General features: G+C 47.5%; 1 protein-coding gene and 1 long non-coding RNA gene across 6 annotated transcripts in view; both read left to right on the forward strand.

Annotated features, from left to right (window-relative positions):
- Positions 1–2,899, forward strand: part of LOC115063614 — a 7,044-nt gene extending 4,145 nt beyond the window's left edge. The window contains exon 2 of the long non-coding RNA XR_003843449.1: positions 2,764–2,899. This is a non-coding gene — a long non-coding RNA (uncharacterized LOC115063614). The remainder of the gene's footprint in view (positions 1–2,763) is intronic.
- Positions 2,900–2,919: 20 nt separating this feature from the next.
- Positions 2,920–25,568, forward strand: Pax6 (paired box 6). 5 transcript variants are annotated; one of them, XM_021195165.2, is made up of 13 exons: positions 2,920–3,055; positions 6,871–6,948; positions 7,308–7,368; positions 10,964–11,094; positions 11,870–11,911; positions 12,006–12,221; positions 12,912–13,077; positions 18,693–18,851; positions 19,304–19,386; positions 19,579–19,729; positions 19,847–19,962; positions 22,376–22,526; positions 23,262–24,056. In XM_021195165.2, the coding sequence occupies exons 3-13, from the start codon at positions 7,359–7,361 to the stop codon at positions 23,345–23,347; spliced, it is 1,311 nt and encodes a 436-aa protein (XP_021050824.1). In that variant the 5' UTR covers positions 2,920–3,055; positions 6,871–6,948; positions 7,308–7,358; the 3' UTR covers positions 23,348–24,056. The 5 variants fall into 5 exon arrangements, with proteins under 5 accessions (XP_021050824.1, XP_029392068.1, XP_021050833.1 ...); XM_029536208.1 differs by lacking the exon at positions 11,870–11,911 and having other exon boundaries at positions 2,922–3,055; positions 23,262–24,350; XM_021195174.2 differs by lacking the exons at positions 2,920–3,055; positions 6,871–6,948; positions 7,308–7,368 and adding an exon at positions 9,542–9,711 and having other exon boundaries at positions 23,262–25,568.
- The last annotated feature ends 1,578 nt before the right edge of the window (positions 25,569–27,146 follow it).

The raw sequence follows: 27,146 nt of genomic DNA on the forward strand, positions 1-27,146 counted from the left end.
GAGAGAGAGAGAGAGAGAGAGAGAGAGAGAGAGAGAGAGAGAGAGAGAGATCCTGGCTCTCACCCCTTTCCTTAAACTTTAGAAACTTTGCCTCTTTCTGTTCCTCAGCTCCCCCTCCCCAAATATTGACACACTAGAGCAGCCAAGCCCTTTCTGTTTCTTGTTTGTGCAGTTTCCAACAGTCCCACCCGAAGCCCCCATCCCCACCCAATGACGTCAGCGGCTTTCACGCCAGGCTCCTAGCTTCTTCTGATTTTTTTTGTTAAAACTTTTCTCTGAGGTGAGGTGGGGGTTGTGGGTGGGAGAAGGGGCTGATTGAAAGAGCCAGTGCCCTGGGGGGAAATAGCAACAAGATTATGGCTGCCTCTTTCTTAGGCAAAGCTTAAGAGGGTGCTAATCCACTGGGTTGCTAATTGAGAGGTTGTAAAAATGATATTCGCCGCCTCCAATTGGGACAGTCGCTGGACACCCCCCCCCCTTCATCTTGCTTCTTTAATGCTTGCTTGAGATGTAAAAGGGGAGAAAAGGAGAATGCAGACTTCTCTGATCTGGAACCTGGACTTCAGACAGGACTTCCTGGGAACCTCTGAAAGTCCCGGTCCTACGAAATCTTTCACTGGAGGCCGCCAACCCAAGCAGTGGCGCCACCTCCTTAGCCTCTGGCCAGTGTTTCCTTCTAGCTCCGATCCAGTGCCCTAGGTCCTCCGGAATGAGCCCAGCTAGTCAGCCACCTTTCCCAAGCGGAGATGAGCGGTTTGTGCTAACCCACCTCTGACTCGGGTAACGGAAGGCCTCTTCTGTCCCCGGAACTCTGCTAAGGCTCCTTGGGTCCTTATTGCTGGTCCCCAGGCAAGGGCTAGACTAGGATGTCCAAATCAGGCTCAGAGGCAGCCTGCAGCGTCCATCTGGCTCCAACTCCCATGGGGATTCATCAGCGCAGCCTGCCAGAGATCAACTGAGTGAGCAGACTACTGCTGGACGCTGACTTTCGGTTCTTTCCCTAAGTCAAAAGAATAAAAGGCTTCGATGGTGGTTTTCGGCCTCCTTGCCTGAGCTTTGCCAACCCCACTTCCCTTTGCTGGGTTCTGAGTGTGTTCCGTATCTCAGGCCTTCTACTTCTCAGCTCCAAGGCCCGCAGGCTGCGGGATAACTCCGGACAGCGCAGGACAAGGCGGCTGCCTGCTCCCCTGTCACCTAAACTGCAGACTCCAAGGGACGTCTTTGGAGTGTACTGAGGTGTATCCTAATGTCCGGCATTCAACAAATGGACTTCTGGTGTGTGGTCAGGAGGGAAAAGCCATTTACTTACTGTCCTCGCCGGTTTTTCTGGCAACAGTTGAAGGGGAATTGCTTCCGTGGACTGAGCTGACCCAAGTGAAGGGAGTCTTGGCGAGGATACATAAGCACCACACACAGATAACCGGTTCCTCACAACGACACACGTTGACACACCAAGAAAGCCGGCGAGGACACACACTTGCAAAATCTCTCCCAGCATTGGTCAAACCCCACCCCCACCCTCAGGCTTCCACTACTTCCCCTCCCCTCTTGTCTTCCCCTCCTTTCGATGGCTTGGAAAAGCAGCCGCACTTAGTCAACAAATGGCACGTGGGAGAAGTTGGAGAGTGTTTGGTGAGGACTCTTCAGAGCTTTTCACAAGAATCCTCTGTACACAAAGTAAGTGGCGTGTTTACTCGGGCCTCTCCAGGCTGGGGCAGTGCGTCCGCTCCGCTGAGCACGGCGGCTTCGGAAAGCAGAAAGGAGAGAAGAAAATGCCAGGGGTGCGGGAGTGGGGTGGGGAAATGGGCAGGCTCGGGAGGCCTGGGCTGGGGCGAACGCCGGGCCTCGCTGAGTTCTTGGCCAAGAGGCCCTCTTCAGGCCTAGGCATCGTTGTGCCACCACCGCCGGAGTGGGGGCTGCTGGGATCCAGGGACACTCCCGCCTCTTTTTTCTTGCTCCTAAAGGTCAGGTCGGCTAGAGAGCCGCCACTGCTGTACTTTGTGTCCTGGGGCCAAGGCAGGGGTGGACAAGGGGTGGGAAGTTAGGGTGGACCGGGGCGGAGCGGCAGGCCACTGTACAAGAAAGGACCTCGTAGAGATGGTGAAACTTGCTACCTCCACGGACTCAGAACCCCTGGCCCAGCTTGGGGTTACCGGGGCAGCATGACTTCCAGCTCAGAGGCCTCCATTAGACTGATCAAGTTCGCGGCCGCAGCGCTGGCTGCCGAAGCGCGTGGAGCGGGAGACCTCGGCGAGCGCCAGAGCCTAGGAGCGGGGGGCCCAGCGTCGGAGAGAGAAGCCGGGACCCACCGGCAGAGCCGAAAACAAGTGTATTCATATTCAAACAAACCGACCAATTGCACCAGGCAGGGAGAGGGAGCATCCAATCGGCTGGCGCGAGGCCCCGGCGCTGCTTTGCATAAAGCAATATTTTGTGTGGGAGCGAGCGGTGCATTTGCATGTTGCGGAGTGATTAGTGGGTTTGAAAAGCGAACCGTGGCTCGGCCTCATTTCCCGCTCTGGTTCAGGCGCAGGAGGAAGTGTTTTGCTGGAGGATGATGACAGAGGTCAGGCTTCGCTAATGGGCCAGTGAGGAGCGGTGGAGGCGAGGCCGGGCGCCGGCACACACACATTAACACACTTGAGCCATCACCAATCAGCATAGGTGTGCTGGCTGCAGCCACTTCCCTCACCCACACTCTTTATCTCTCACTCTCAAGCCGCTGACAGCCCATTTTATTGTCAATCTCTGTCTTCTTCCCAGGGATCTGAGAATTGCTCTCACACACCAACCCAGCAGCGTCCGTGGAGAAAACTCTCACGAGCAACTACTCCTTTTAAATACCGTCATTTCAAACCGTTGTGGTCTTTAAGCAACAACAGGGGGGGAAAACCCAAAANTAAATACCGTCATTTCAAACCGTTGTGGTCTTTAAGCAACAACAGGGGGGGAAAACCCAAAACAACAAAAACTAAAAAAAAAAAAAAAAAAAAAAGCCCAACAAAACTCTTGACAGGAGCCTTGACAACGACGAAAGAGAGGATGCCTCTTAAAGGTGAGTCCCGCTTCTTTCTTCTCGATTTCTTTATATTTCAATATCCTGGCAGGTCTCTCCCTCTCTTCTTTCCTCCCCTCTCGCCGGTCCCCTCCCCCCACTGCTACGCCGGGAGAGTTGGGCCGGAGAAGTTTCCACGCAGGAGCCCAAACTTTCTACTTCCAGCGAAAGCCCGCGTCGGAGGGCGACGGTCCGCGAGCCGCAATAGCGCGGAGCTCCAGGCAGGCGGCTGGCTCTGCACCAGCGCAAGTGCGGCTGGAGCTCTCGGAGAGCCGCTAGGCTGCAGGGCGCCCCCGCAAACCGCAGCTCTCGGCTTCAGCGCCTCCAAAAGCTCGCGGTCAGCGCAAAAGGACGAAGAGGCTCCGTCGTGCCCCAGGCCGCGGAAAGCAGCCTCCGGCGATGCTTTTGTCCAGCCGGGGCCGAGCCAGCGCGCAGAGAGCGCCCAACCAGCCGACTCTCCGCGCCGCCTCCCGCCAGCCCGCGCTCCGGCTTTGTGCAAGATTCTCCCAGGCACAGAACTGCCCGCAGCACTCGAGCACCAAAGGGTCATCACGCCCTCCGCCAGCCGGAACCGTCTGGATGGGCACCACGGCCGTGCGCTGGAGGCCACGAGGGACCCAGAGCGAGCGCGGGCGGTGAGGGAAGCCACTAGGCCGAGGCGGTCGGATGCGCTCTGCGAGGGAGCTCCGAGCGGATCGCAAGGACTGCCAGCTTCCATCCACACACCCCCAGGGCCCTCGCCTCCAGCCTCCGCCGAGCGCTGAGCTCGGATTTGGAAACAAACGCCCTAGCTCTCCCGGCTTCCCACAACTCTATCTTGCGAAAGTTGGTGTGTTCCCTGTCCCGTGGACTCCCACCTCCAGCTCTTGGTGGGTATTTTCCCGTGTCTCCATTGACCAAACTGTACCCTGTGTTGCCATTTCAACAAGTTTCGAGCTGGAAAGGAGGTTTGCTCCCCCTTTTCGAGTGTACTGATATTTTTCTTTGTGTGGCCTAAAGGGAAAAAAAAATCTACAAGAAAGCACTGGCTTTCCCTCTCCTCGGATCACGTCCTCTCCCAGCTAATTAGTCTGAGTAATTCGAGAGCTTTTGGATTCTAAGACCCCAGGAGGAAAAGTGGCTTTTCAAAGTTCAGAAAGTTGTTGCCTCTTTCCCGGGGCAGATCTCCTCAGTCTCCCTGAGCCATAATAGCCTCGAATTTTAGCAAGTGTAATTGAGGGAAATGGAGTTGAATTTCAAGTGGAAATGCTTTCTTTTTCGAGTGCTAAAAAACCTGGTCTTTCATTAATGAGCTTTCTGAAAAGTTTAAAAACAAAGTGAATGCTCTCTCTCTCTCTCTCTCTCTCTCTCTCTCTCTCTCTCTCTCTCTCTCTCTCTCTCTCTCTCGCCATTTTGGATGTTAAACTCGAACTTGGGAAGGGTTGAGGAGATATCAGAAAAACAATTGAGAAGCTAAAATCCTTGAAAGCCTAGCAGGTCTACCCAAGAGCGTGAATAGTCGCCGCTGACGGGGAAGAGGGTTGTCGCTGACCCGGAGGAAGGTTGCTGTGGATCTTTGCATATGTTTGAAGGCAATTGATGAGTTGTAATCATTTGGCCCTGGAGGGTAAACTTTGTCGCCCTAATTGCTAATTTCCAGGAGGGGCATCTGGAAGAGAGAACCCCAGCTTCTCTGAACACTTCAGCTGAGGAATGTGGGAGTGGGTTTTAAAATTTAAATAACTGAAACAATAGCATAGTGGGAGGGTTCTGACTTGGGTTTGGGTCAGGGAGTGAGGAAGACAGAGGTCCAATGGACCTTGTGGACTCAGACCTTGTGGCCTTGGAGATTTCTGAAGACTCCTTCATTCCTGATGCAGGTCTATGACCCCCTCCAAGGCAATACAAAGACCTAGCCTAGGCTAGGGGTTTGGGCTGAGGCAGAGGGGTCTAGCTTCTTTAAGAACAGGACTGCTTCCGGGTGCAGGGTGTGCCCTGCTTCCCAGGGTGCTTTCTGCCCTGAGTGTTAACGATTACTTAGGTAATTAGATAGCTTCTTAGAGGAGAGGCGGGTGGGAACCGAGCAAAACCGGAACCTGGAGTGCTATCACCTTCCCACTTGCTTGAGAAACTAATCAGCTAGCTCTTGGGGGATCAGCTAGACAATTTTCTAAAATGGTATTACGGAGGTCTGAGCCGGCTTGGAGAAACGAGGCTGGGTAAAAAATGTGGTTAGGGAAGAGCCCAGGAAGTTTCTGTTGCAAACAGAATTCTCCACACACACCCTCCACACGCACCTGCTATCCTTTGCAGCTTGAGTCATATATATATATATATATATATATATATATATATATATATATATATATATGATAGACATTTTGTTCTGGGTGAGGTATCTGTTCGTGACATGATACAGATTCAGAAACCGGCCTAGAGACAGGAGGGAGACTTTGGGAGTTAACCTCAATGGCGGTATCTAGTTCTTGGCTATGTCCAGTCATAAACAGACACGGAGAAAGTCCTCATCCTAGACTTATGTCATATGGATTTAAGTTGCCTCTCAGTTACTTAAAATTTAAATCATAAAAGGCCTTAAAGAGAAAACTATTCCCTGGAATTCTTTGCAGGGTGGCAAAATTAATCATCATCATAGCCAAAAATGGGGGGGGGGGAGAAAATTATTTCTTAAAAATAAAACTAAATGAGATGCTGTGACTATTTCATTATTTTAACCCTCCCCCCCCCTTTCCTGGGCAATCCTCTTGAATGGGCTCTTTATTGTAACTCCCCCTTTCCAATTGAGCTCCCCACGGTGCCCTTGTATCTTTTTACAGCCCCTAACAACTCACACCAGTAACACAATTACCTCCAGATATTTATAACAAGAAATTACTTTACTATTTTCTCCACCTCACTCCCAAGAACCCTCTTTTTGAGGGAAAGCCGGGAGGACTAGAAGCCTTGAGGGGCCCTGTGGCAAGTCAGTACTTCAGTGAGTGGGGGTCCTCCTTTTTTCCTTTGGGAGTTGCAGAGTTGTTGGTTCCTTTGCTTGGACCTGGTGTTGCTGGGTTGAGAGTCTAGGCTTTACTCTCTGGGTTTGGGGAGAGCCACAGAATAGAAGCCATTGTTTGGTGTCCATAGACTTTGTCCGCACCCCTTCCCGTTTGTACTTTCTAAAGCAGCGAGGCGAGGTCGAGAGAGTGTGGCACTGTACGGGAAAAGAGGCAGGTCTAAACACCAAAATCAAAGTTAGCTACAATAAAGGAGATCTAGGGTAAAGGGCTTACCTCTTGCTCAGTCTGGAGGAGCTGAGAGATGGACTGTGAGGGTCTGACTGGAAAGCCTTTTTGGGGTGTATGTGTTGGGAGGGTTGGTTAAGGATAAAGGAGTAACCAAAGAACTTAGCTCCCCAGGAAAGGAGAGAGCTTGGTCTGAGGCTCACCCAGACTTCCTAACCTGAGGCCCAAGGCACCAGCAAGTCCTTCCATTCTTCCTCTGCACATTTCAGGTGCTCTGTCACCTTCTGTCCCCAGAGCTGGCTCTCCTCCCCTCTCTGATGTTTTAGTTTAAGCCTTCTTTCCCTGGTACTTCATAGTTTTGCAAAGTGAGACCCACAACTCAAGTGTCCCCATTTCCCCAAGTCTAGCCAATACAGCATTTTCCTGAGGATGTGGATTTCGGTGGGAGAAGCCTCTGGAAGCTTGGGGTGGGTTTGGTGTTTCTAGGCAGAAGGATCTAGACTCAGATTCACTTTGAGTGGGCCGCAGACAGCCAGTCAACTAAGTGCTGGGCCAGTTTGACACACCTTTCTCTCTCCCTCTGTTTTGTCTTAGGCAGAAGACTTTAACTAAGGGCAGGTGAGCAGATGTGTGAGATCTATTCTAGGAGTGGACGTATATCCCAGTTTTCAGGCAAGTTTTATGGTGCTGTTTTGGGCTTCAAAATCTGAAGTTTTTAAAGATCGTAGTTCAGGTGGGAAAACAAATCAAAACCCGATCATTGTTTCTGTTTCTTCTGATGAAAGGGCTAACTACTAAAAGATTCGGGGAAATGGGTTGTGAATGTTGGATTATTTTATTCGCAGCTCATAAAGTACATTTTCCGTGCATATGGGGCAAGACTAGGTGACCCTCAGATCTCCCCAAGTGGTTGAGTAGCTCAGTTTCTAAGAAAAGGGGGATTCTCCAGTTCAGGCACCAGGTTTTCCTCAGTAGGAGTGCAGGCCTACCTGTGCAAAGCCCGGGATTAACTCCAAGTTTCTTGCTAACAGAGCCCCATATTCGAGCCCCGTGGGATCCGGAGGCTGCCAACCAGCTCCAGCATGCAGAACAGTAAGTGTCTCAGGTCTTTCTCTAGACTGTTGGGCTGGAGGCACGCGGGCCCGTGAGTTAGGGGAGCTGAGTCTTGGGTCCTACGGAGTCCAAGCCACTGGGAGGGAGAGAGGGAAAGAGGGAGAGAGGGAGAGAGGGAGAGAGGGAGAGAGGGAGGGAGGGAGGGAGGGAGGGAGGTGGCCTGGGATCTATCTGGGCAGCACCGAGTGAGCGCCTAGTAGCCCGCGAGGAAAAGCTGCTCTGCTAGGTTCTAGAAGGGCAGAGGCTGGGGCCCTTCAAAACTACTCGCCCGAGTTTTTGAGGCTGCGGTAGAGAAACCCCATCATGTAACTCATACCCCCTCCCCGCCCCTGCCCGGGCTCTGACCCCAGAGAGAGGGGCTGGGCCGAGCAGGGCGGGGCGAAGCAAAGGCTTCTCCTGAGAAGAGAAGGAGGCCCCTTTGGGCTTGGCCAAGACTGAGCGTCTCCTCCGACCCCGAGGGGTGGGGGGCTTCCCTCCCCTAGTCAATCTCTGGCCAGCTCCTCCCCTCCCCACCCTAGCTACCCGCCTAGAAGAGAAGGGGAGTGGAGCACCCAGGGCTGATACCCCGGTGGGGAAGTAAACCTCACAGGGTTTTCTGGAAGGGAAGGTTTACTGGATCTGGGAAGAGTGGAAGCTGTGCGGGTCAGGAATTGGATAAACCTTGCACTAGCAAGAGCAGCTTAGTGGGTTCTGGATAACCCAGGCTCTTGGCGCCTTTGGTTCCATAGTCTTTGTGCCTCTCTTCTTACCTTTGGGCCCTAACCTTTGTACTCAGCCAATGGTTGTTGGTACGTGATAGAGTTGAGCCACTGAAGCTAGGCCTGGGTAAGGGTGGAGATCTACACAGGCTACAGCTATGCTTGAGAGCACGGAGAGGCCTGAGTCTTCTAGAAACATTGCGGTTGTGGAATGGCAGAAGCTTAGAGAGTCCAGCAGCTCGCGATGCCACAGGACCAGGATCAGGAAAGTGAGCAAAGGTGTATTTGCAACTGCATTTGTGCAGAACCTGTTAGATCCATACCCTGGAGCTCAGACTCCGTAGCCTTAGGTTTTCAGGTGGGCCGAGGCGCTCAGTCGAGACCGTTTGCCGCTATGCTATGACCTGGCTGGCAGGCCCAGAGGGGTACGGGTCGCGGGTTGGCCTGTAGGCTTTGTGCCGCTGGTTCCCGGGTGTGTGCGAGGCGCGGAGCATCCAAATTGACACCATATGTTTTCGTATTAGAAGCTTTGCGGTCGAATTCTAGGCGCATAATCATCGCCACTGGGCGAGAACGCCAGCAGTCCCTAGGGAAGGGACACAATGATTGAGGCTTAACCTCTAAAGGGGAATTTAGAGCTATGTTTCTTCGCTGCCATTTCGTTGCTGGCAGAGACGCCCTGGCCCAGTGTCTCTCAGACCAGCAAATCCGGGCTGCAGTTGTAGAGGTGCTGGGCACGTTAGTTTTGCAATGAGGGATAAGGAAGGTCGATGAGTAGAGGCCTTGTGCGCTCTGGCATCTGTATACTGGGAATTACCCTGGCTTTGCTTTTGAAAAGTTTCTCTTCGTTTCTCTGGGCCGGCCTTTCTTTTTCTGGGAAGCTTTCTTTTGCCCAGAGATGGGCCTCCACACCTGCATGGTAAATGAGATCTAGAAAGCCAAGGCAGATGATAAGAGACTATTTAGGAGAAACCGGAAGCGCAAGGTAGGCCTTGCCCCGTTTAAGAAGCCCTCTCTTGCAATGTGCAGTGCCCCTTCTTGCACTGGCCCGGGACAGCCAGAGCCCAGATCCCTAAACGCCTGTCACTTCTCATCGAATTGAGGCCCCGCCCCCCCTCCGTGAGCTATAACCCTCCTCCAGCCCCAAGCCTCAAGCTACCCTGAAAACGCAGCTCCCCTCGAAGGGGAGACCAGTGCAGTTCATTCTCATCTGAGTGATCTACAAATAGGGACGGAAAGGGTCGTTTTATCACGGTCCCGTTTGTCGTGACGATGCAATTTCCCGGAGCGGAGCACTGTCACAAAGTGACAAGGCTGCCACAAGCGCCCCGACTGATCTTTTCAATTAGCCTTCCATGCATGATCCGGAGCGACTTCCGCCTATTTCCAGAAATTAAGCTCAAACTTGACGTGCAGCTAGTTTTATTTTAAAGACAAATGTCAGAGAGGCTCATCATATTCCCCCCTCGTCTATATTTGGAGCTTATTTATTGCTAAGAAGCACAGGCTCCTGGAGTCAATTTATCAGGAGGCTCCAAGGAGAAGAGAGGAGAAGAGAGGAGAGAAGAGAGGAGCTGAGAACCACATTTCCTGAGAGGGCTTCTGTCTAGACACGGGGCTGCAGGTTGGAGATGTCCGAGGAAGTGGAAAGAGGGGACTGGCTTTTTTTTCTATTCCTGTGGTTTCCGAGGAGGATAAAATCATAGATACGCTCCTTCCCTCTCGCCCTAGTCTCTACGACGACAGGACAATGGGATGAGGTTGTGAGACAAGAGTGGAAGGAAGGACCGGTGACACTGTGATGTGGTCTTTTTCTTTTTCTGTTTTGGGTTTCTGTTAATATTTGTGTCCTTGGCTGAGGGGGAGGGCGGAGTTCAGCAGCGGAAGTAAAGCGAGTAGTGGCGGGTGGGAAGACTCCAGGCTTCTGAGCACCACTTGGGTCAGGCAGATCACTGTGTGAGTGGGGTTTCCAACTCTATGCCTGCTGTGGAGGCACGGATTGGGGGTCACTAGTGACAAATTTATCTTTCTGGCTCTTTTCTATTCCACACGCGTGCGCGCACCACACACTCACACACACACACACACACACACACACAGTGCTATGTGCTGTGCACCTCTGCCAGAGTTAAATCACCATGCTAAGGTTTTATAACGTTCTGTAGAGCGGTGCAGGACTTGGGATCTGCAGTGCTGTTCCAACACTGCAGAGACTTCTGTGTGGACTCTGTGGTGACACTCAGAGGTGATGTAGGGAGAAGACTTTAAGAGCTTGACTTTTGCCCCTTGTGGGTTCCAAGAAGGGCTGGGGGTGCTTATGAAGGGGGCAATGGGCTCAGGGAACTGTAGGGGTGATGGTGGTACTGGGTGGATATGTTTCTGTGTATTCACCCAGGTCTGACAACAGTCCAGTGGTCAGGTTCAATTGTATTTGAGGTTGGGCTGCCCAGCACCCTGCATGGCTGGTGGTTCTGTTGTTGGGTGTTTTTGTTTTTTTGTTTTGTTTTGTTTTGTTTTTAAACCAGGACCTAATTGTTGAGGTTCGCACAGGTTGGCAGGGAGCTGAGGTTGCATTGTGGTCTTTTCCTTCCTTCCTTCCTTCCTTCCTTCCTTCCTTCCTTCCTTCCTTCCTTCCTTTCTTTCTTTCTTTCTTTCTTTCTTTCTTTCTTTCTTTCTTTCTTTCTTTCATTCTTTCTTTCTTTCTTTCCTCTCTCTTTCTTCTCCCTTCTCCTCCTTCTCCTTCTCCGTCTCCTTCTCCTTCTTCTCCTCCTCCTCCTCCTCCTCCTCCTCCTCCTCCTTCTTTCTTCTTCTTTCTTCTTCTTTCTTCTTCTTTCTTCTTCTTCTCTTCTGCTCTCCTCTCCTCCCCCTTTCCTCAGGTCACAGCGGAGTGAATCAGCTTGGTGGTGTCTTTGTCAACGGGCGGCCACTGCCGGACTCCACCCGGCAGAAGATCGTAGAGCTAGCTCACAGCGGGGCCCGGCCGTGCGACATTTCCCGAATTCTGCAGGTGATCCTCCCGTGGCTGCCCTACTCGCCGCTCCCTACCCACCCCCACCCCGCCCCCACGTCCTGCGGCCCTCCACTCTAAGTGTCCTCTCTTCATTTCTTACTGTAAACGCTACTAATTACGGACCTCGCCAACTCCATCCCCACCACTTCCCTACCTTCCAGCTTTCCCCTCTCCTTCCACCAAGGTCCCTGTCTCTTCCAACCTCAGTCAGTTATGTAAGATAATTCATCTGCGTAAGAAAAAGAATGTGAGTGAATTAAAAATATATATTTTTTCATTTGGTAAAGACATTCATTGTAGTAACTGCATAAGCTGTAATGAGCTGAGTTATATAAACTGGGATAATTTCATTCCCCTTTTCCCATCCCGTGCTAACCTCAGATTTTAAAGATTTGTTTGCATCCATCACGCTTGTGAAGAATGTATATGGATTTTCAAAGGCAAATGTTATCTACTCCTAATTCACATTTGCTCAACTGGGCAAAAATTTAAGGGAAAATCATAAAAATTCAATTATTTTCCCTTTGTTCTTCACAACATAATGCTAGGTCAGCACACACAAAAAAAATTAACCCGACTTCGTTTTAATGCATCTTCGCACAGTGTTTAAAAAGATAGTTAAAAAAAAAAAAGCTTTTAAATATATAATTCAAAGTGTTTGAAAGTATCATCATTATTTGTAGTTTTAGGGCTACAAATGTAATTTTTAAGAAAAAAAAAAGCTCTCTACAGTAAGTTCTCATACCATTGAAGGTATATTTTTGTGTTATAGACCCATGCAGATGCAAAAGTCCAGGTGCTGGACAATGAAAACGTAAGCTTGTCATTGTTTAATGCATACTTAAACAATTTTATTTTTGTCTTGAAATTATTAATAATGTGGTTTTCTGTCCAATTCCCCAATGCAGGTGTCCAACGGTTGTGTGAGTAAAATTCTGGGCAGGTATTACGAGACTGGCTCCATCAGACCCAGGGCAATTGGAGGGAGTAAGCCAAGAGTGGCGACTCCAGAAGTTGTAAGCAAAATAGCCCAGTATAAACGGGAGTGCCCGTCCATCTTTGCTTGGGAAATCCGAGACAGATTATTATCCGAGGGGGTCTGTACCAACGATAACATACCCAGTGTAAGTTCACTGTGAACATGTCTGCCTTGCCCCAAGTTCCTCACTCTCCCAGCTCTGGCACTTCTTTATCTCCTCCTGCTCTTTTCTCTCCCAAGGCCTTGCCATCTCTCTCCCTCTCTTCCCTGATTCGCACGGGTCTCTAGGGTATCTGGGGGTATGGAGAGGTGGGCTCTGACTTTTTGACCATCTGGAAAATGGGAGTGAAGTGTGAAGAGTATTTCACTTCATTTGGATACCACAAACCAGGGGTCAAAGGAACTAGGGAAAGGCACTTGGAAATGAACATGAAAACCAGATTCTAAATTCCCCTCGAAGCACTTTCCTGAAGCTTCTTTCAGGCAACATGTATCCATTTCTGCTCTTCGATAAAGTAGATCTCTAAATTAAGTAGAGCTCTTTTATCACCAAGTCTTTGATGAAAGCAGAGCAGCCCAGTGAGCTGTTATTAGTGGTATTTACAGAGGTGAAGGACTGCTCCCTCCTTTTTTACCCAACTTCATTTCCAGGAACAAAATGATAGCTGCCATTCTTTCCACAATAGAAGTTAAAAATCCACAGACTGTTCCAGGATGGCTGGGAGCTTTTGCATGTGTAGTGGGTCATTCTTTAAAGCTTGGGAGAGCTGAGGTGGGAACCTAAGATGGGGTGACCATGTCTTTCGGAGACACTACCATTTGGTTTGATTTGCAGGTGTCATCAATAAACAGAGTTCTTCGCAACCTGGCTAGCGAAAAGCAACAGATGGGCGCAGACGGCATGTATGATAAACTAAGGATGTTGAACGGGCAGACCGGAAGCTGGGGCACCCGCCCTGGTTGGTATCCCGGGACTTCAGTACCAGGGCAACCCACGCAAGGTAAAACTCAAGCAGCCACCTTCCTGAAGTGTTTTACTCCTCTGGGTTCCCAGTGCCTAGGAGATTAAAGAGGGTATGTTCCTGGAAGTCTTAGGTACCCCAACTCACACTTTGTAATTAGTGTTTGTGAAACCATCTTGATGACTGTAAGGATTATGTATGTCAAGGGTTGTATGAAGTGGTTAGGAGGTTGTGCATGTGTAAGGTCGAACCTTATTCCATTTGACATTAAAATGCAGTAGAGCGCACTTGCAGTACAACTGAGACAAGTTAACACACTGAGAGACTGCAAGGTAAATATAATTGTATTATTTGCTTTTGAAGTAATTGACAATTATGTGACTTTGAATAAGGTGGTAGGAGAGGGTGGACCCCCGTACCCCCATGTGCACGGACAGTTTGAAGACTTCCAGTGGCAGTTCCCTCCCCCAACTTCAACACTTTAACCCACTTACTCGCCCCTCCCCCCATGCACTCCTCCACTTCTTATTCTCGGTGGTAGCAACTGGTTAGAAGTGGGGTAGGGAAACTGAGTACTGGGTTGAGGCCAAGAGAAGAGGTTCTGGGGCCAGCTAGGAACTATGTTTTCCTTTCCCAGGATCTGTGAGAAGGATGCAGGAAGAGGTTCGGGTGGGTTGGCTCTCTCCCCTTCCCACTCACACCGAGGTAACTTGGTCAAGAATAGGAAACAGTTTACTTCGAAGATTAATAGGTATTTGTTGTCTTCGTGACAAGGAGATAATATGCGGGATAATGGGACGAGGCGTCTCACTCCCGGGAGCACCACAGAGCCTGGGGGTATAGGGCCAGGGGCTGCCCAGGGATGGCGAAGGGGCTGCTGTGTATCAGTGAGCTCTTAGACTGGACCCGCGTGCAGGGCGCCTCCACAGAGCCGGGTTAGAGAAGGGAAAATCGGTAACAGTATGCGAAATATCTGGTACAAAGGATGCTTCTGTCACTTGCAAGAATTTGTTATGGGAACAATCCTGTCGCTCTGTAATTGCTCATTAGAGAACGTTTTGTTTCTCATTAAGGCGACATGAATAAGCGTCTAGTTGAAGGAGACAGCTGTAGAAATGTTCCACAAGAGACCTCTGGACACGATTCGGCACCAATTGCCAATTAGACATGTCAGTTTTAAGAGCAGAAAACAATATAGGACGGACACTGGGACGGTAGGGAGAAAAGTGCTCCTTTCTGGTTTCCCAGCGCGGCTCTTGGTCAGTGCAGGCTTCTGATGTGCAGGCCCGGGCTCCCTTGGGTGACACCTCTCCCTGGCTCAGGTGACCTCGAACCTGCAGCGTTGAGTTGGTGATCAGAGTGCTCACAGGTCCAGGAGTCTCCGGTGTCTATTAAGATCAGCTAGGAAAAGACACAACCAACCAAGCAGGGCCTGAGGTTTGACTCCCCCATCCATTCCCAAAGAACACACCCCAGAGAAGCTAGAACCCCAACTGGTGACCATCTACTCTCCACCCCCAGCACTCTGAAGTTCTGCTAAACCCTTCCCCGCCCTCTTGATCGAAGGTGTCTCGGTTTTGGGCAATAGGCCCAGAAGCTCAGATCTAGGAGGGCTGAGTCCAGAAGCCCTCCACTCCTGTGCTCCCCGGCCTTTGGGGCTCAGGACTGCTTGGAGACCAGGGAATGAACACCCTCTTCCTGTCTCTGGGTGCCAAGACTAAAGTCCAGTCTACTAACTTCCGCTAGAGGAAGCGTAGCCTGCTTAGGGCAGGTTTTCCTCTCGGGAAGCTGGAGAACTAGAGACTAAAAGCGAAAGGCCTGATGGTGACCACTGAGGGCGAGAGGTGGCGCTAGTTCAGGACTTTTAACTCAAGGCAGCTAGTTACTAGAGTGTGTTGGGTCATACACTTCGTGAGTGTTCCATCCACCCACCTTGTTTACCCCCACCTAAGTGCATTCTCCCCCAGGCTCTCTGCTCCGCCTCCAGCGTGGGGAGAAAGCGTGGCTCCAAAGGAGAATCTTGGGCGTGGGGACTTCGGAGTCTGCGGTATCAGCTCTCCAGGCTTAAATTCCTGGGGATTCCTCTGGCCCTTCGGTGCTAAGAGGGTCTCCCTCCCTCCCTGGCCTCCTTTCCAGTCCGAGAGGCTGATCTGGGGTTGTAAAGAGTCCATTTCCAGAAGCATAAGGAGAGGTTAGGTCTCTGAGGGAGACAAATATGGTTTCCATCTGATCTACGCCACGCGGCGGTGAATAAAATCCTGACGACGTGGGCTGACAATAACGAGACGACTCTATTCCAGCCGCAATTCTCCAGCGATTTGGTGGTTTTAGGGATCACGAAGACACTTTTTCTCATCTCCTTCCCTCGCCCCAACCCCCATAATACCCAGGCCCTCTATAGGATTTAGTCAGCCCCCTTTCAACAGATGCTTCAATGTTTTGATCCGCGCTCCGGAGCTGAAAAGGTTCCGCAACCGCGTTGCTATCTTTTCTTGCTTGTTTTCCGCCTCACTGATTAAGACACTAAGAAACTAAGGAATGATTTTATTTCCCAGCGTCTTTTTTTTTCTTTTTTCTTTTCTGTTTCCCCGCCTCCCCCTCTCTCTCTTTCTCTCTCTCCTCTTCTTCCAGGAAACAAATCCTATCCCCTGCGTCAGATGGTCCTGGGGCTGGGATAATGGGTGGCGCTTTCACTCTCCTCTGGGATTAGCCTGGGAGGTGCACGGCGCCCATTGAAGGTCCCTTCTTTGCGCCGCTAGGAGGGGGACGCCTTTTAAAGGAGATATCTTAATTGTCTGCCACTTAAGTTTATCGTGTGGGGGAATTAGAAAGCTCTAACTTCTATTTTTAGTTTCTTAAAAGATTTAAGGGTGGAAGGTAAAGCCACCAAAGGAGGGGGTGGGGTGGAGGGAGAGAGCAAAAACCCCCGCCAGCTCTATCTAAGTGAGCACTCAGGCACCTGGCTGCAAACACTTGCTACTTTTAAAGTAGTGAACACAATTTCAGCGTTGCTTTCTGGGCTGGTTAAGAGGCCGCAGCGGCGGCGGCGGCCGTGAATCCCGTAGCGTTCTCTCCTTGTTGACTCTGATTCCACTTTTTCAAAGAAGCAGCAAAACGGGGTTTAAATGCCATTTTCCTGGTCCTATAACTTATTTTTTTTTCTCCCTAAATATCATTTCCCAAGGTAGCACTAGTCCTAAGCTTATGTCACCAGCACATGCTAATGTATAAGTAGTGCCTGAGCGTGGAGGACTGTCAATATAACCCCCGTGCTTTAAAATGATGAGAATGTCCTAGAAACAGATGAGAATAGAGAAACTCTATGTGCTGGCGTCTTCGGAGGGAGACCCCCAGCTTTGTTTAATTGACAAGATCTAATGTGCTAGAGAAGGGAGAAGGGTGGGGCTTTTCTTTTGGGTGGAGGCATAAGTGACCAGGCCGGATTGTGTTTGTGTTTTCCAAAAGCAGTAACCGATGGACTTTTTAATAATTCCAACGGGGGGGGGGAGAGGGAACAAAAATGTATACTCCTTCACGGAATCTGACAATAAAAGGGAAAAGGAACAGGCTCTCATCATTTCCCCCCTCCCTGGGTGGGGTAACCACTTTGAAGAGTCCTCAAGAGACCTGGGGCAGCAAATTAGTACAGCCACTTGTGCCCCTACACGTGAGTTCGGCGTGTCTCGTTCGGCAGGCGACCCTCCCCTCCCCCACTCATCTGAAGTAGGGCAAGATGCCTGCGGCTTGTTTACCAATACACGCTCCCTCCTCCTTTTCCTTTCCGTCGTTTTCTCCCATCTCCGTCGACTCTCCGGTCTCTTTTCCCTCTACATTTCCCTTTCTGTACCTTCTTATACCTTTTTGACCATCATCTATTTGGAGCCCTCCATCTTTCTCTGCCCCTCCCCCACACCATTCTTCCTCTTTAGCTCTCTCCTTTCGCCTCCCCTCAGTCCCAGCTCTGGTCCTCATCCACCCTCCCCACCTCCCTCCACCCCCTGCCCTGGCCCCCCATCCATCCCCCCCCCCATCCAAGCGCCCTAAATAGCACCGAGGCGCCCGCTCTCCGGACAGTGATTAATGATAGCAGTGCAGAGGGGTTAACACACTTCGCTGAAAAGTCTGTTGACTGGGCTTCTTGTAACACAATGTGGCCCGCTGCACGCCTCAAGAGAATCCTTTTGTTGTCCGTGCTTATTGTGGCCTCAAAATTCTGCCCACGAAAGTTTGCCAACGCTCCTGCCCCAGGAGTTTAATAGTTTCCCTTACTCGCGGGGCATTGTGTGGTGCTGAAAAGCAGCCCCTCGCTATTCAAGTGTTGGTGGTCATCTCAATAGATCTCCAAGGGCCCATATGGTGGCCAGTGCCGATGAATCCGCCTGTTTAAATGGGGGAGAAAGTTGGGGTTTTAAAACATTTCAAAGTTCCTGAAAAGATCCCACTAGATCCTGTCACAATTCCCTGAACGCTTTGAAGGCGCGGCCTATTGTCTCCTGGTTATAAATGATATTTCTGGCCAAGTCGATTCCCACAGAGGCCTGGCGCCCCCTCCCCCCAAACTGGCCAAGTTTCTAGGATCCGGAGAGAACAGTTCCTGTTGGTATCCCGTGGGGGCCACAGGCCTTAGGACCCAAGACAGCCTGCAGTGCTCTGGGAAGCCCAGCCAAGGCCTGAGTCCTTTCCTTCCCACAGGCTGCCGCCTTGCCCGCAAGGTGCACGGCAGAGCCGGTTAGCCCAAGTGCACAGCTCTTCACCAAGCGCAAAGGAAAACAATGAAACTTTCCCTGTTTAATGATAGAAATTACATTAAAAGTGGTGGAAATGCCCTAATTAAAAATGTACTACTTAAATGATATGCCAAGGACTCAGCTGCAGCTTAGCATATTTAGCTAGTTAGTGAACTCTCCGCCGTCTCTCTTTTAAAATTACACGTTAAAAATTTAAAAGAAATCTTACTTTTCTCTGGTGCAACACATTACAAAGAATGGACAGTCCTTTTATCTAAATATAAAATTCCATTTTCAGCAATTATAGCCTGTTCTTGGTGATGATATAATTACAGCTGTGCTCGTAATAGGTGTCAAGGCGAAACACACTCACACAATGGTTGAATAAAACTGCAGAACAATGCAAGCACTTCTAAATTCACAACCTTTAAAATGAAATTGACTGTGCAGAATTCAAATAAAAACTAGATAAATATTTTTTTTAAAAGATTACAAGCTTGGTTTGGTTTCTTAATAGCATTTTCTACAAACCTATCAACATCTAATTGATTAGATAGGAATTACTGATTATAGATCAGCTGAAATCGTGCACATCACTCTATTTTCCCAACACAGCCATAGGTAAATACTTTCTGTAGGGCAAGGGAACTGGATGAGGAGTCACAGCAGGGAAAGATCATTTTGCCTGGAAAGTTTTTGGCTTGCTTTGTCATTCAAAGAGACCGTGTGAGAGCACTGACGGGTCTCATCTAAATGAAAACAGAGGAATGTGACTCAGGTAACCCTGTGGCTAACGTCTGACTAACAGGAAGGCTTTGGATTACCCAGTCCTTCCAAGGTACAGTTTATAACTGTACAGAGTCCCGTTAGGAGCACCCCCCCCATGTCATTCCCATTTCTCTTATTGTCCTATTCTTTTTGTTGCAGATGGCTGCCAGCAACAGGAAGGAGGGGGAGAGAACGCCAACTCCATCAGTTCTAATGGAGAAGACTCAGATGAAGCTCAGATGCGACTTCAGCTGAAGCGGAAGCTGCAAAGAAATAGGACATCTTTTACCCAAGAGCAGATCGAGGCTCTGGAGAAAGGTGACTGGGAAATTTCCAAAGTAGAGAAACCTTAAATCAAAGTAAATGCCACAGCAAAAGCACAAAGGGCTAAATTTAGCCAGGGCTCTTTGCATAAAGGATGAAAAGCCCCCACCCCAACTTTTCAGAGTGTGTGTGTATGTGTGTGTGTGTGTGCTCACTTGCATGTGCATTTTCTTTCTTCTTTTCACACACCAGTAAACTGAAATATTAAAATTCTGACAGACAAAGGAAATGATGACTGTCTTAGGCCACAGATAGGACAGACACTAAATGTCATTCCAAAGAAAACTTGCTCCTGGTGGGAAAGTTCTTGCAAGTACAGTCAGCACACTGTCAAGCTGTCTGATTGGCTGGACAAGATGGGAGTTGGGTGTTAAAAGCTAGCTTGATCCAGTGTCTGAACTATTTTGTGTTCTGGTGTAATATATAAAACCAACTCACTCTTTCAGAGTTTGAGAGGACCCATTATCCAGATGTGTTTGCCCGGGAAAGACTAGCAGCCAAAATAGATCTACCTGAAGCAAGAATACAGGTACCTAGGGACCATGTTGTTTTTATGCATTGGGATACTTATATTTTGCCTTGGCTGTATACCAGTCACTGATAGAAGTGGGGTCAGGTTTGCAAAGACTCCCTTGTCCTAGGGCAAGGGTGGGGATGGAGGGGTTTTGTTTGTGGCCGAGTGGTAGCAAGCACAGGGCTAACCTGTTCCGTGCACTTCCAGGTATGGTTTTCTAATCGAAGGGCCAAATGGAGAAGAGAAGAGAAACTGAGGAACCAGAGAAGACAGGCTAGCAACACCCCTAGTCACATTCCTATCAGCAGCAGCTTCAGTACCAGTGTCTACCAGCCAATCCCACAGCCCACCACGCCTGGTAACTTGAAATTCCAACTGCTAAGAACGATTCTTAACCTCGCCTGCCCTTGGCTCTCTCTTGCCTTGCAATGAATGACCTTGCCCTTTCTCTGTCTCTTTTTCTCTTCCTCTGTAGTCTCGTCCTTCACGTCAGGTTCCATGCTGGGCCGAACAGACACCGCCCTCACCAACACGTACAGTGCTTTGCCACCTATGCCCAGCTTCACCATGGCAAACAACCTGCCTATGCAAGTAAGAGAGGACCAGGCACCTGCTGCACAGGGCAAGGGATGGGTTCAGGCTTGCAGACCCCATTCCTTGCATTTACTCCCTTGGGAGTCCTTCTTGTGACAGTGATTGGCTTGACCAGTCAACTCTGAGACAGTCAATCCAACCTCTTTTAGCTGATTGATTGACTGATTGATTGATTCATGCCCTTGGAAAACAAACACTCGATCTGTTCAGTCAAGTTAATGTGCCTTTCATCATTATGTTAGCTGGAGAATGCCAGGCGGGAGTAAGGTTGGTTTTGGCTACCAGGGATGTTTGTATCAAAGTAGAAATAATTCGGGCATAATGAAAGGTAGGTTGGCATGTAAAAAGTTTGTGTTTACGTTAGTGGGTTTGTATTAATAAATGCAGAAGCAGCACAAATATTTTGAGGATTATTTTTGATTCCTCTGAGAAACTAGTGAGGAAGAGGAAAAAAAGGGAGGGGCGGCTGAAAAGTGAGATTCCTCTTTAGAGAGTGAAATGCATTTAGTAAAATAGGGAAACTAGTTCCTTCTACATTTAAAAATAAAATGGAATAGAAGGTATTTGCTAGAAATTTAATGTGTGTCAGCTATAGCTGATGTGACAGGTCAGTGGTAACCCTTGTTGCCTAGGGAGCTGGATGGCATTCTTACTATAATACCCTGGCCAGTGTTCTTAGGGGTCGGTCCTGGACCAAGCTGGCATTGCCTAGTGTAAGTTCTGCATGACTCCTGGTATGTGCTAGATCACTGTTGCTTAGAGGATTGATGTCTTAGGAACATCAGCATTCCTAAGGCTCCTGCTTGTACGACCATCAGATATGCCTGCCATTATAATACTGGAAGCATGAGCTCTGCTGGAAGCAGTTCTGGGGTGGCTATACAGATTACTTAGCCTGCACTGGACATCTTTTGCCAGGTTTGGAATTCAAATACAGCAAAATAAAGTCTCTCAATCTTCAGGTCTAGAACTGGATAAGCAGTTTCAGAGGACGTATTCATCTGCTTCTTTTCTATGGCATCTGTTTTTTATTGGACATAGTGCAACTGATGTAAATGAAGGGGCCAGCAGCCCATTAAGTTGGTATGGCTACAACTATTTTGGAATTTCCCAGAAGTCAGTTTGCCTAGAGGAAGTGATTGCAGGAATTAGAAGCAAATGCAAGCTGAAGTTCTGGCAGGGCCCTTTAGGCCTGTTTGTCTTTTTGAACTTGACACGAGCAGTCATCATCGGACTTTAATAAGGTCATCGAGTAGCTTGTGCACTTTTATATATTATAGCAACTTCTAGGTTTCTGTGAGGGTGACATAATGTGCACATGGAAAAAAAAACTCAAAATAATTAAATAGATAAGGGATTATATTAAGCTTGCTTCCATTTCTAAAGAAATAGGTTGGGGTGACTTATTTTAAACATTGACTTTTAAAAATTACACAGATTATACAGTTACAAAAGTAAATAGCTTCATTGAACAAAGAAAACAGAAACAATGTGTGATTTTATTGTTCAGAGAAAAGGAGGTTTTAGGTTTTAGAATGGGGGGGGGAGTCTCTGTCAATTGCTTCTTCCTGTTGACCAAGATCCTCTCTGTCTTGCAAAGAAAGGGTATCTCCTGCTGGACCTTCCTCCGTGGGTGTCAGTCAGTCTTTGTGAATGAAGATTTGAGGATGTCAAGAATTTTCAGAGCAGAACAGCCATTGCTGACCCTCTGTTTCTATTGATCCGCCTCCTGAGTTTTTTGACCTCAAGTAACCAAGAGAGTCTCCATGAGGAAGCTTTATCCTGGCTCTGTATATTTCTTGTTTAGTTATGAGAGACATTCATCTCCTCAACATTTCTGTTTTGAATACTTTGAAGATAGCAATACAATTTTATGGATGGGACTCAATCAGGGGTTTTGGGTCAATTAGGAAGTCACAGTTAATTCTCAGGTTGTATTTAAGTCATATTCACCGATATTTCTAATCTCTTCAATCTGACTTCATTATGGTTGTGGGTTTTTGTTTTGTTTTTGTTTTTATTAAATCTCTAATCCTCCAAGTCCAACACTGGATTGTTCCCAAGGTCCCTACATCAAATGTTCCAGAGAGTCCTCCTATTACTCTATTGAACTATGGAATTTGGAGATCATAGCATTCCCCAATAGATCCAGGTTTGTAGAGGGAGGGTATCTTTCATGATAGTAACTCTAGCAGAGTTAAAAGACAGCGCAGGCTGTCAAAACGGGATGTTTGCGTTTACTATGTTTCAGAAACTTAGTACACAGTATGCTCTGGTGGTGGCCAATGAATTCTAGGACATTCCAAAGAGACATCAGTAATGACCAAGCGTGCTGGCAGGCCTGGAGAAGAGGGTAGCCTGGGATTGTCTGGTGGTTCCAGTTATCACAGGATTTTCTTTCTTCTGGCAGCCCCCAGTCCCCAGTCAGACCTCCTCGTACTCCTGCATGCTGCCCACCAGCCCTTCAGTGAATGGGCGGAGTTATGATACCTACACCCCTCCGCACATGCAAACACACATGAACAGTCAGCCCATGGGCACCTCGGGGACCACTTCAACAGGTGAGCTCTCTGCAACTGCGCAGAGGCATCTACTGGGCCTCTTTGGCCAACTGATCTTTCACACTGTGTTTACTATTGACTTGAAAAGAAGCTTCTGACCTTGCCTTAAGGACTGTGTTGAATATTTTACTACTCTTGTCTTGAAAGAAAACAGACTGAAAAGGGAAATTCAGTTAAGTTAGCATGTTGACAGCATATAGACAAGTCATCGTTTATGGTGGTGAATGTGATCACAGAAATAGAGTATGAAGACAAGAGCCCAAATCAAGTTTTCAGTTGAGGGTCCACTCAACTTTGATGTGATGGGTACTTTTTAGAAGACTTTCACATCTTCTAGCTTCTTGATGCCAGCTGAGGAGCGTAGAAGTTAGGTCTGGTTCTTCCAGCTCCATTTTGGCTTCTGAGGATGTAGCACGTGAGTCTTCCAGAGATGGTTGCCCTAAGAAACTTCCAAACATTGGGTATCATGAGGTACGTGCAAACATAGCCTCTAGTTTCAAAAGGTCTGCTTTTCTTTCTAATAGTTGAAAGTTTTTTTTTCTTTCTTTTTTTAAAATATAAAATATAAAACGTATTATGAAGTGTTAGGAATTTTAGAAGGTCTGTGTGTTCATGGTGTGTTCTATTGTAGAATCTACCTATGCGGCTGGTTTTTGAATTTTAGAGAGTCTGTGTGTTCATGCGGTGTTCTATTGTAGAATGCACCGATACAGCTGTTATTGTATTCATTTATAGGACTCATTTCACCTGGAGTGTCAGTTCCCGTCCAAGTTCCCGGAAGTGAACCTGACATGTCTCAGTATTGGCCTCGATTACAGTAAAGAGAGAGGGAGAGTGTGATCGAGAGAGGAAATTGTGTTCACTCACCCAATGACTATGTGGACACAGCAGTTGGGTATTCAGGAAAGAAAAATGGCTGTTAGAAGCACTTCACTTTGCAACTGTGTCCTGAACTGGAGCCCGGGAATGGACTAGAAACAAGGACCTTTGCATACAGAAGGCACGGTATCAGTTGGAACAAATCTTCATTTTGGTATCCAAACTTTTATTCATTTTGGTGTATTATTTGTAAATGGGCATTTGTATGTTATAATGAAGAAAAGAACAACACAGGCTGTTGGATCTCGGATCTGTGTTGGCTCATGTTGTTGTTTAAAGGAAACCATGATCGACAAGATTTGCCATGGATTTAAGAGTTTTATCAAGATATATCAAATACTTCTCCCCATCTGTTCATAGTTTATGGACCGATGTTCCAAGTTTGTATCATTCCTTTGCATATAATTGATCCTGGGACAACACACACTTGATATATGTAAAAACTATCTGTTGGTTTTCCAAAGGTTGTTAACAGATGAAGTTTATGTGCAAAAAAGGGTAAGATATGAATTCAAGGAGAAGTTGATAGCTAAAAGGTAGAGTGTGTCTTCGATATAATCCAATTTGTTTTATGTCAAAATGTAAGTATTTGTCTTCCCTAGAAATCCTCAGAATGATTTCTATAATAAAGTTAATTTCATTTATATTTGACAAGAATACTCTATAGATGTTTTATACACATTTTCATGCAATCATTTGTTTCTTTCTTGGCCAGCAAAAGTCAATTGTTCTTAGATATAGCTGTATTACTGTTCACAGTCCAATCATTTTGTGCATCTAGAATTCATTCCTAATCAATTAAAAGTGCTTGCAAGAGTTTTAAACCTAAGTGTTTTGCAGTTGTTCACAAATACATATCAAAATTAACCATTGTTGATTGTAAAAAAAAAACATGCCAAAGCCTTTGTATTTTCTTTATTACACTATTTTCTTTTTAACTTTATAGTGTGGTGTTACAAATTTTGTTCCCACATTAGGTTAATGTCCTAAATCAATGGTTACTTTCATATACTCCATTTTACAACCTGATGATCCTCAAAGAAATACTTTTTACAGATATCAGAAGTTGGTAATATATTGTAAAAAGACCTAAAACAAAACACAGCTGTGTATAGATCTGCATCCCACAATGTGTACAGAAAATGGTAATATTTCAAATTTATCTATTTATTTGATTTAAAAGCTCAAAGTGTAGAAGTAATTAAAAAAATGCAACAAGGGATTCACTAGGAATTGTTTTGAATTAGAGCTGGCATTTTCAACCTGGGCAACCAATCCCCACAATAATTCCACTACAGTCATATTCAAAGGTTGAGTTCTTAAACAAGATTCTCTGAAAGCTGTTGCCAATCTCAGATCACCCCTCTTGCTGTTCTGTCTCCCCCTCCCCCCCTTTGCAGAAGAGGCATTGGTTCCCACTGAACCCCTCCAGCTGTTCTCATTTGTGTCTTGCTTTCGGTGCTGTGGTGGATGGTTGGAGGGTGGAGGGGGATGTTGCATGTCAAGGAATAATGAGAACAGACACACTAAGAGACAACAACAAAGTGGACTGTGATTGGCCGGTGGGAGTTAAAGGCCTTCAGTCATTGGCAGCTTAAGCCAAACATTCCCAAATCTATGAAGCAGGGCCCATTGTTGGTCAGTTGTTATTTGTGAAGAAGCACAGATCTGATCATGTTTAAAGTGGCCAGCACTCAGGGCAGGAGTGCCTGAGCCCAAGCAATGGAGAGAAAAAAAAGGAAGCCTTCGTTGGTTAGAAAAAGGCCTGCCTGCTATTTTCTGTCTGTTCTGTGCAAGACATAAGTCACATAGACACATTTTCTTCAGCAAGCTTGAGAGAGAAATTCTGGGGTCCTGGCCACCTAGATTAAAAATACAAGGAGACTCGTCCTAGGGGGAAGACACTTCACTGACTCCAACTCTGAGGATTTTTGGTTTTGTAAATCACCAAAGGCAAATGATCAGAAATAAATTGATTGGAGAATTTCAACATAACCTTGCAGTTCGACATCTATTTGGTACTTCTGAGCAGATCATTGAGATCCATTTTATTCTAGCGGAGTGGCTTTATGTCCGGAGATGGCATCCTAACTGGATTGCAGTGTGTGTGTGTGTGTGTGTGTGTGTGCGTGTGTGTGTGTGTGTGCGTGCGCGTGTGTGCACAGTTGTTGTCCATGTCAGCCCACACTGCCTGCTGGCGCATATCCTCTGTTGGTACAATCACCCTTGCAGACACTTCTACCTCCTGACATTTTGCAGCCTCCCATTCCCTGAGGGACAAGTGTTGAGGGAACTGTCAGAGAAGAGCTGTGTTGCAGCCTCTGCTGGCTGGTTTACTTATTCCTTGAAAAAAAGAGAGCAGTTTTCAACTGGCTGTGATTTGAGCTGGTGTCAGGCATCCTGTGCTGGCCCATGGCTCTGCTGAGTAGAGCACACAGACAGAAAGGCATAGGGCATTCTGGGTCCAAGATCTGGGAGTGACATGAGAGCTGAGGGTATGGATGTGTGCAGTCTGAGACATATACAAGTCATCAGAGGGTCCAGGCTGCCAGAGTGCAGTGGGACAGACTGGTATATCCCAAAGGAAGGAGTTAAGATGTGGGAGTCTCTGGTTCAGCAAGATGAGAACAGCAAGTAGCCTTGCCTTCATCCCACATGCACCCTAGAGAGATGAGCTGTCTATATCCCAGGCTGTGTCATCCCAGTATCTGGGAGTTCTGACTCCCAGTGGTCATTTTTACTTGTTTATTTATTGACAGGTATATTTATACATTTGTCAATAGGAAATCTGCAGGGATATTTTAGGGTTATTTTCCAGGAGAAAGACCAAATTTTATGACATCTTTGGCACATAAAGATTACAGTTTATCACTGACTTAGAGACACTGGGTGAACAGAATTACAGGTGAATCACTCTAGGGCAGTGGTTTGTCAACTTTCCCAACGCTGTGACCCTTTAATACAGTTCCTCATGTTGGGATGAGCCCAATCATAAAATTATCTCATTTCTACTTCATAACTGCAATCTTGCTACTATTATGAATTGTAATGCAAACATCTGATATGCAGGAATGACCCCTGTGAAAGGCTTGTTCGACTTTAAGAGGTCATGACTTAAAGGTTGAGAATGCTATTCTAGGTGAAAATAATTTTGCCATGTGCTGTTATGAAATTCTGAGGATTTCCTCTCCTCCAAAGCTATCCCTTGAAACAACTTTTATCTGGTGAACAACTGGCTTCTCAACACTGCTTACATCATCTCCTCTTTCTACTTAAAGGGAACATCCTAGGTAGGCTTCTGAGAACGCCGTCTAGAGTGTTGGCGTCAGCCTTGTCCTGTGAACGTCTGCCGTCACAGAAGGCACCGATCACTTTTTATTCTTTGTGCTCTGGTCCTTAATGTTATGTAGAAGATCTTTTTGTCTCTATGTTTGGTTAACTGATGCCAAATACACATTATTCTGGTTTTTAGTAACTTTTTTTTTTTGTCACAGATGACTAAACCGCTCATTTTTCAAAATCAAAATGTAAATCTTTTGCTTAATTCTGACACTGTTGATGGTTACTATCTTTGGACATAATAACGTAAAATCTTGGAGGCTTAAGCGATGATGGTTTTCCCCACATGCCCTTGCTGTAAGTGTATGTATATGTCCCAGTCATTAAAATAAAAAGACAGAAAATTATTAGAAGAGTAGCCTGTGCTCTAGAAGCTTCTTCATTTGTGCTGCTGTTAGCACT

This window comes from Mus pahari, chromosome 3, assembly GCF_900095145.1.
Source record: "Mus pahari chromosome 3, PAHARI_EIJ_v1.1, whole genome shotgun sequence".
Taxonomy (NCBI): Eukaryota; Metazoa; Chordata; class Mammalia; order Rodentia; family Muridae; genus Mus; species Mus pahari.